At 34.6% G+C, this 9,541-nt stretch overlaps 2 protein-coding genes and 1 non-coding gene across 3 annotated transcripts; 1 reads left to right on the top strand and 2 right to left on the bottom strand.

The window, feature by feature from the left end:
- Positions 1–1,073: 1,073 nt before the first annotated feature.
- On the top strand, positions 1,074–1,145 carry TRNAQ-CUG. The gene has a single exon. It is a non-coding gene; the product is annotated as a tRNA-Gln (tRNA).
- A 2,245-nt stretch (positions 1,146–3,390) lies between these two features.
- On the bottom strand, positions 3,391–5,180 carry LOC106444692 (membrane protein of ER body-like protein). Its single transcript, XM_013886140.3, has 3 exons — positions 4,624–5,180; positions 4,432–4,493; positions 3,391–4,163 (listed from the first exon to the last, which is right to left on the bottom strand). Exons 1-3 carry the CDS (start codon positions 4,949–4,951, stop codon positions 3,669–3,671), a joined length of 885 nt encoding a protein of 294 aa, XP_013741594.2. The 5' UTR covers positions 4,952–5,180; the 3' UTR covers positions 3,391–3,668.
- Positions 5,181–6,122: 942 nt separating this feature from the next.
- Positions 6,123–9,263, bottom strand: LOC106444693 (membrane protein of ER body-like protein). The gene is made up of 7 exons (XM_022717741.2): positions 8,820–9,263; positions 7,846–8,370; positions 7,594–7,737; positions 7,372–7,488; positions 7,018–7,284; positions 6,865–6,926; positions 6,123–6,795 (listed from the first exon to the last, which is right to left on the bottom strand). The coding sequence occupies exons 1-7, from the start codon at positions 9,136–9,138 to the stop codon at positions 6,367–6,369; spliced, it is 1,863 nt and encodes a 620-aa protein (XP_022573462.1). The 5' UTR covers positions 9,139–9,263; the 3' UTR covers positions 6,123–6,366.
- Between the last annotated feature and the right edge of the window lie 278 nt (positions 9,264–9,541).

Genomic DNA, 9,541 nt, shown 5'->3' with positions numbered 1-9,541 from the left:
AAAACCTTGCCGGGCCAACCATCAGACGCCACGTGCAGTACGGACTTGATCCTTCGAAGTCTTATTTACGGACTGAACCGTCTAAAGCTTAGCCCAATTCACAATTTTTTAATTGTAAAAAAGCTAAGGATTTGGGCTACGGACCCGTGACAGACCGCCGTTGCGGTTGGTCTAAACATCGAATATCTCCGAGCTCTTGTCTACACGTGGCACAACGGTTGTGCACTCTCTCACTTTACAGGTCGAGCATAACGTGTGTCCATTTTGACACTACAACAAGAAAAAAGAGAGACTTTAAAAAAAAAAAAAGATTATTCAAGCAAAAGCATTGTCCGAACAAGAACATCGTAAATGAAAGTTCGACATTACCTGATGGATAGGTGGATACATGGAAAAGGTACAGTCAGGGCACTCTAGAAGCTCGTAGACGCTAGTTGCCGCCGGACCGACTATATTGGTAACGACGGCGTGAGTCTTGGTGGAAGAGAAGTGGTGAGTTCCTTCGTTCATCGACGATTCAAACTCCATACTCTCCGTCTCCATTTACCAAAAATCAATTTCCAAAAATCGAAAAAACAAAAAAGTCCCAAAATTCAAAAACTAATCATTTTCTCTTCTTCTTCTCGGAAAAGAAAATTTCTTTCTTTCGAAACCGATTAACAGTACATTGCTTCTTTTGCCACTTTTGGGAATCTGTGAGAATGGATTCGATTATAGAAATCTGGAAATGTCGAGAAAGGAGAGACAAAGTTAAGAGAAATTGATTGACAGAATTAACTGAAAATTTTCCAGGAAACCGAACTGGTGACTCTGTCTCTCCCTTCTCTCTCTCTCTCGTCAACGTCTGGTGCTTTTCTTCTTTGAGAGAGAGAAGAAGAAGAAGAGAGATCAAATATGAGCCGTCCAGATGCTGAGGCTCCCTTTGAATCCGACGGTTGTCTCTTCAACCCCAATGCGGACGTAACTGATGTCCGGTAATGTTCTTTTAAACGCCGTCGGTGAGTGTAGCGTACTTTTATGGCAAGCCTGGTGATATATAGTTATAAACATTTATATCGATAGACATAACAGGTGGTTCTATGGTCTAGCGGTTAGGACATTGGACTCTGAATCCAGTAACCCGAGTTCAATTCTCGGTAGAACCTACTTTTTCATCTTTTTCTATTTCTTCATACAAATTACAAATCAAATCCCCTATATATTAATTGAGAAACATTTGAAAAGATGTAACCTCAATTTTGTATTAATTAAAAGAGGCCCCAATGCATAGGTGGCACTCAATTAGGTAGTCAATTACATTCAATTGAAAAATAAGTAGGTCCACATTCGATTTTTATATGTTGTTAGATACATAAGTTGGTCAAACTATATGATATAATGATATGATATGTTATTTTCTTTCCTTAAATAAAACCTACGGAATTACCATAAATGACTAATATATATATGACAATTAATGCTTTTAATAATAAAGATTTGATAACAATTTATATCTCCTCCATCATTTTTTGTTTAATTTTATATTATTAAAATAAATTAAACAATCAAATTAGCTATAAAAATAAAATTTAGATTTTTTCGTATATGTTATATTTTGAATTTTTAAAAACGACAATAAATGACTAAAACTATTAAAATTATTATGTTAAAAATTAATGATCAATGGTTTAACATTTTTATTATAAGAAGATACACATGATTTTAAAACCATATGAGTAAAAAATATCATTTAATAATAAATAAATATATATATAGATTAAACACTATATACCATAAGATTACATAAATATTTTAATATTAAAACTTTCAATGAATTTTCAAGAACATTTATAAATTATAAAATTATTAAAGATTTCAGATTGAAAATTTTGTTATCGATGATTTAAATATTTTGTTATAAAACGATATGAATGATCATAGAACCGTATGATTATAAATTCTTATTTAATAAATAACTATACAAAATATACTATTCTTAGAAAAATAGGTTGGTTCATCTTAACTTATATTACACTTTTTATAAAACTAACTATCGAATTGATAAATAACGTACCAAAAAATGTTTTGCACTTTCCTTAAATAAAAGCTACGAAATTACCTAATATGATTAACGTATATGTGAAAATTAATTATTATGAATAATAAATATTTGATAACAATTTTTGTATCTTAGTTCTTTTTTTAATTTTATATTATTAAAATATATTTAAAAATCACATTAAATATATAATAAAAACATTTATATTTTTTCTTATATATTATATTTTGAATTTTTCAAAACGTCTATAAATTATTAGAAATTTGAAGATCCCCACTTTGAAAATTTTGTGATCAATAGATTATTTTTTTGTCATAATAAGTTACAAATGATCATAAAATTGTATTAATATGAACTTTTATTTAATATTATAAGAAGATACACATGATTTTAAAACCATATGAGTAAAAAATATCATTTAAAAATAAAACACATATATATATATATATAGATTATACTATATACCATAAGATTACATAAATATTTTAATATTAAAACTTTCAATGAATTTTCAAAAACATTTATAAATTATAAACTTATTAAAGATTTCACATTGAAAATTTTGTTATCGATGATTTAAATATTCAGTTATAAAATGATATGAATGATCATAGAACTGTATGATTATAAATTCTCATTTAATAAATGACTATATAAAATATACTATTCTTAGAAAAATAGGTTGAACTATCTTAACTTACATTATATTTTTTATTAAACTAACTATCGAATTGATAAATAATCTATCAAATTTTTTTTTGCACTTTCCTTAATTAGAAACTACGAAATTACCTAATATGATTAACGTATATATGAAAATTAATTATTATGAATAATAAATATTTGATAACAATTTTGGTATCTTAGTTTTTTTTTTTAATTTTATATTATTGAAAGATATTAAAAAATCACATTAAATATATAATAAAAAATTTATATTTTTTCTTATATGTTATATTTTGAATTTTTCAAAACGTTTATATATTATTAGAAATTTGAATATTCTCACTCTGAAAAATTTTTGATCAATAGATTTTTTTTTTGTTATAATAAGTTACAAATGATCATAAAATATAACGCATATGAATTTTTATTTAATAAATATTCAAACTAAATAATATATATATATATATATAAATACTAATGATCTAAAGCAACAAGATTGGTTGATCAATTTAGTCGTCCAGTTGAAATCTTTCAAAAGTATGTGAAAGACTAAAGTCAAAGTAAATATGGTTTTAGAATAGTAATTATATTTTACTAACCGAAATATCGAAAAAAACCGAACCGAACCGAAACCAACCCGATATTCGGATTGAACACCCCTAATCCAAATGAAGCCAAACTATTGTTTCATTCTCCAAAATATAATAAAAAGAATAACTTAATCCCGCGCAAGGCGCGGGTCTTATCCTAGTGTATTGATATCACATAAATCTGGTAAGATACAAAAAATAAATTCGAATACAGCCACCATTTATTATTTTGTGCTTCCTACACTTGGAAACGACTACGTACACACAACAAAGATTTGGCATAAGGTAAAACACACACACACACACACAAAGGTTTATCAAGAGCTCACAAAGCAGAGTAAAAGAGAAAAGTAACCCGACCTTGGATTCTGTGTTCAGTACGATGATGAGTATCCAAAGCCACCAGCCTTTCTCCCCATAAGTGAAAGCATCATCTCTCCCGCCGGAGTTTCAGACCCATCAGACCATCCGTACTTCTCAATCAACTGATTCACAACGTTACCAACCACGTACGTAATCCCCGACACAGACACAGCAGTTATCGCGTAGTACATAACGCTCTTCAGATAACTGCTTCTCGGGTTCCTCACGTGGGCTTTGGCTAGAGCGAGCAAGGCGATACATATAAGAGATGCGCCAAAAACTGATGCCACTTTGTAGTCTTTGTTGTGTGTTTTGCTGAATGAGAAGTAGTAGACGACAGGTGGGAGTAGTCCGGTGATTATGAAGGATAAGATTGCGATTGTTGCGTGAAGCATGAAGTTTTCTCTTCGTCCCAAGAGTCGCTTGTACCGAGTTTCTTTTTGACCATTGGTCTGGCTTTCAGCTGTTGTTTCTCTAATGGGTTCCTCCTTTCTTATTTCGTGGAGCTACCAAAAATATTTCTCTGTTAGTTTATTGAGATTGTGGGTTTAAGCATAACTCATACTCGTCAGGAACATAGGCAAAGGAACTGATCGCTTAAGATCCAGACTCGGTCTGGAGCATCATGCATGATTTTATGCAACAATTTTAGTCGTACTTAGGAAAAAAATTATATGAAACATACAAATTAACTTTTATTCGAGCTTATGAAATTATGAAAATTTTAAAAATGTCAGACCAGTAAAGATTAGGAAACATTAAGTGATTGCTTACATTATGAATAATGAGAACAAGCCCGCCAAATAAGTTCGCAAGCCCTAATACCAAAATGTTCACTGCAGCCAAAACGGAGTGTTAGGATTTTCTACCAACGAACTTTGTGCCTTAAAAAAAAAAAAAAAACTTTGTGCCTTGTGTTTCACAATCACAATGAAAGTGGTATGCTAAGGGTGAGGGTCTACTTACATGTTGAAGCACCAGAACCAGCAGCAGATGAGATAACACCGAGGCTTGTGATTGCTTCTGCTAGACCTCCATATACGATGCTTTTCAATATCTCCACTTTACGTCCTTCAACAACTGGTGTGATCAGTAACGGTTCCGCTAGAGTCACTGGGTTTGATACGGGGATAGGTGATCGCATCGGGGTGAGACGTCCTTTTTTCTTTGGTGGTTTTTTCCTGTCATCATTGGCCATCTTTTGCTGTGTTGATACGGGGAGAGATGATCGCATCGGGGTGAGACGACGTCCTTTGTTTGGTGAATCATGTGAGTTTGTAACTTCCATTATCATGAAAATAATGGTGGATTTTTTTGCAAGTCAAAGGAGCGATGCAAAAGCTAACTAAGAGAAAAAAAGATTGGCTATCACGTTTTGTTTTCATTAAATTGACTTCTCAAACAATTCAACTACAAAGACATGAACATGCATGGGTTCCACTTTCTGAGTGTGACGCAGTCATACTTTTGTACCTTGAATCAAAGGGTTCTTGTTAGATTCGGGTTTATTATGGGCTTCCAACTCAAAATCAATTGGCAATTAGTGGATTGGCCCTAACCCTTTATATATTACTTAATGTCCCATTGATTTTCCAATGTGGGATACATATCCCTTAATACCCCTCCTCGAGATGATGGCTCTTATCAGCCAGAAATCTCGGAAACTTTTTTTTTTTTTAAGACAGTTATACTCGGTCGAGCGAGTCAATTACGACCTATATACCCGGTCGGATAGGGTTAATATTAATTAGGGGTTTAACTTATTAGGATCTGGGTTCTGATACCATGTTAGATTCGGGTTTATTATGGGCTTCCAACTCAAAACCAATTGGCAATTAGTGGATTGGCCCTAACCCTTTATATATTACTTAATGTCCCATTGATTTTCCAATGTGGGATACATATCCCTTAATAAACTTGAATCTAACATGGTATCAGAACCCAGATCCTAATAAGTTAGACCCCTAATTAATATTAACCCTAATCCATTTGCACCACGGTGTCTTCTAAGAACCAAGGGTAAACTTGTAGAGAGATATTTCTAATTACTTATCTCCATTTAGAGAGAAATTTAAGATCGTGAATATGAGAATTTATCAATACTTATATTGTTAAAGTTCAAAAAATATATATTTATTTTCATTGTTTTTTACTTCTTTTTGAAAACCACTCCCTTGTATTATAAAAACGGTCTAATGTCAAGAACATCAAAACTATTAGACATCACTTCTTCAAAATTTTGGACTTATGAATTCTTATATTTTTATATAGATAGTCAACAATATTTACTAAGATCAGTTTTATTATGATAACTAGGATTGTTAATCATAATTAATTTTCGTTAGTGGACTTATTTAATTTCTTAATATAACAGTTTCTTGAGAAAAATAAAAATGTGGGGACCAAACAATACCTTGCAGAATAATTTTTTTCATTCAAATCAAATATAATGATATCATAAAAATCTTGAAAGATACAAAAACAAATTCGAATACAGTCACCATTTATTATTTTGCGTTTCCTACACTTGGAAACAACTTCACGCACTCACAAGAAAGATTTGGCATAAGGAAAACACACACAAGTTTAACGAGAATTCTCATAAAGCAGAGTGAAAGAAAAAAAGTAGCACCACGAGACAAAGCTTCTGTGATCAGTATGATGATGAGTATCCAAAGCCACCAGCCTTTCTCCCCATAAGCGAAAGCATCATCTCCCCAGCCGGAGTTTCAACCCATCAGACCATCCGTACTTCTCAAGCAACTGATTCACAACGTTACCAACCACGTAGGTAATCCCTGACACCGACACAGCATTCGCCGCGTAGTACAGAACGCTCTTCAGATAGCTGCCTCTCGGGCTCCTCACGTGAGCTTTGGCTAGAGCGAGGAAGGAGATACATATCAGAGATGCGCTGAAAACTGATGCCACTTTGTAGTCTTTGTTGTGTGTTTCTCTGAATGAGAAGTAGTAGACGACAGGAGGGAGTAGTCCGGTGATTATGAAGGATAAGATTGCGAGTGTTGCGTGAAGCATGAAGTTTTCTCTTCGTCCTAGAAGTCGCTTGTACCGAGTTTCTTCTTCACCGTTATCATCAGTTGTTTCTATGATGGGTTCCTCCTCTCTGAGTTCTTGGAGCTACAAAAGAAGTTTCTTGAGATTGTGGGTTCATGCATAAGGATTGGGAAAGATTAAGTGATTGCTTACGTTATGAATAATGAGTATAAGCCCTCCAAATAAGTTTGCAAGCCCTAATACCAAAATGTTCACTGCAACCACAAGGGTACATATATACGAGTATTAAGGTGTGTTGTGTTTCACAGTGGAAGTGGAGGGCTATAAGGCTTAGGGGGCACTTACATGTTGAAGCACCAGAACCAGCGGCGGATGAGATAACACCGAGGCTTGTGATTGCTTCTGTTAAACCACCATATACGACGCTTTTCAAGATCTCCGGTTTACGTCTTTCAACAACTTGTGGAAGTAACGGATCAGCTGGAGTCTCTCCTAGCAGAGAAGTCACTGGGAGTTGACGAATATCTACTCTTGAATCACTGGGTCCACTACTCATTGCCTTTGGTACGTTCACGTCATGTTGTGGTTGAATCGGGGAGAGACGTACTTTGTCTGGCGAGTTCACATCATTGACTATCTTTTAATAAACACTATAATATAATAGATGGTTTTACTTTATATTTAAGAGAATAACCCTACCTTGAATCAAAGTTACTGCATCATCCTGAACAGGAGGTGGGGCTGCCGTATCTACTACCAAAGGGGTATGGTTATCACGTGGCCGATTATCTTCCGGGACACTAGGCATTGCTTCACCTGACAATACAAAATAAATAAATTTAATCCTAATCTTAATATGAAACAAATCCCTTCAGCATCATAGTGAATAAAAAAAAGAGAAAAATTGCATTATTGCAATACCTTTATCTTCTAGTTGTTCGTTTTTCTTAATTCCAATCATTGAAACGATCCAGTTGGAACAGCCTGTAGGCTCCTGTTGAGGCTTTAGCCGAGTGTTAATCCCCACGTTAACTTCACTGGGAGGAACCGGGTTTGAACCCACCACTGCATTTTTTTTCCAGTAAAACAAAAGAATGCTTTATATACAAAAAGGGATCGGATCTAAATATTTCACTTTTCAAGTGACAAAGAAATAGTTAGAATCTTATGTACCTATGGGTTCGATATTGAATATGCTGAAGCAGGACAAGCACTTGTAGAAAAAGGACCCAGGTATAGGGTTTTCACTACTAACAGCAGATTTCATATTGTCTTCCGAACGAAGATTATCATCAGTCCCGGTAGGCCTTGTCGCTGCAGGCCTCTCCGGCACATTAGGGTTGTTCTGCTTATTTTTCTTAAGGGCAACCTTTTTCCTGAGGAGGACCCTTTTCTTGAGGACAACCACTTTGGTGATGCAATTCTTGCATTTTGGACATAGTAGATCAGGTGTCTTTTGGTTCTCCACCAGTTCCTTCGCCTTGTAATCTTTAACATGTTCGATGTCCACCTCCTCCTCCTCTATCACCTCCACCTCTTCAGGGATATCATCGTCTTGTACTTCATCGATCTCACGTGATCCTTTGTTCTCCTCAGAAGATGAACCCTTTTCAAACTCTGTCACTTTTTTCTTCCCATTCAAGTGGTCAACAGTGTGGGACTCATGATCATCAGATTCCGCATCAGATGACTCAGAACCTAACATAAGAAGAGTTAACCAGAATCTTAGTTATACATGATGTCATCTTCAACCAAGCAACACATTGTCAACTAATCACCACAACTCAACCAATATCAACATGAGAGGAAAGATCTAATCTCTAAAAAAAAAAAAGTTGTTGGTCAAAGAAGCCCTATAACACAGGACTGACCTTTGGTCTCAAAACATAACAAAGATTCCTCTCTGTAGGTCCAATCACAGTGATGACATTTCCATATTCCTTCATTCACAAGCAACAAATCATAACAAATGACTTCTCATCACCATGCACCAGCTGTAACGTATCATTAATTTTTTCCTAAACAAGTAACTATCTAATTATAGCCTACTAGGTTTGAATCATGTCCGCATGCAAAATAAGGGAACGGAACCAAAGAGGACAGCTCAAAACATGAAATATAATTAGAAGGCTTTAGTTACTACCAACCTTGGTGTACGTCCAAGTAGACGTTGCCATTGTTCACGTCGTCGTGCTCACCGTGAAATCCGATTTCTTTCTCCGCTGACTCATAGATCTCCAGACTCTCTATCGTGACACGCTCTCCATCACCAGAAAAGCTAGAAGATGAGCTTGTGTTGGTAGTGGTGATAGTACTACTATCTGCACTATCGGGTCTCTTTTCATGAGCCAACGACGACGTTTTTCTCTCCAACCCGACAACTTGGTCCTCCTCTTCTTCCATTTCTACCTCCTGGTGGTGCTTTTCTGTCCCGGTGGTGAGCTCCATGACTTCGGCGAATGCCATCAAAAGAGACAAGGTGGAAGACAGGAAGGGCCAAAAGAAAGGAAAAAGGAGAACAAAAGAGAGACTGAGATCAAGAGAAGTCTCTGTCTCTTCTTCAGTTCAAAATGTACTTAATAAGATGATGATGTCTTCTGCTTATATAGCATCATATCGAATTATTGATTGTCCAATGATGATGAAGTGTTTTGACTTTGCCGCCTATCAGCACGTTTCTACATGACAATATTTTAGACAATAAAACCAAAACTATGGAACTTTAATTAACTAACAGAAAACTACTGTTTTAATAATATAGATACAACCCAATACTTTGTGGGATTTTACAAAAAAAAAAAGGGCAAAACAGTAGCCTTATTTTACATATTTATTATTGAATTTAGATTGTACTTAAATTTAAGTTTTG

Source organism: Brassica napus, chromosome A3 (assembly GCF_020379485.1).
Source record: "Brassica napus cultivar Da-Ae chromosome A3, Da-Ae, whole genome shotgun sequence".
NCBI lineage: Eukaryota > Viridiplantae > Streptophyta > Magnoliopsida > Brassicales > Brassicaceae > Brassica > Brassica napus.
The sequence above is the reverse complement of the archived record's forward strand: the minus strand, read 5'-3'. Positions and strand labels throughout refer to the sequence as shown.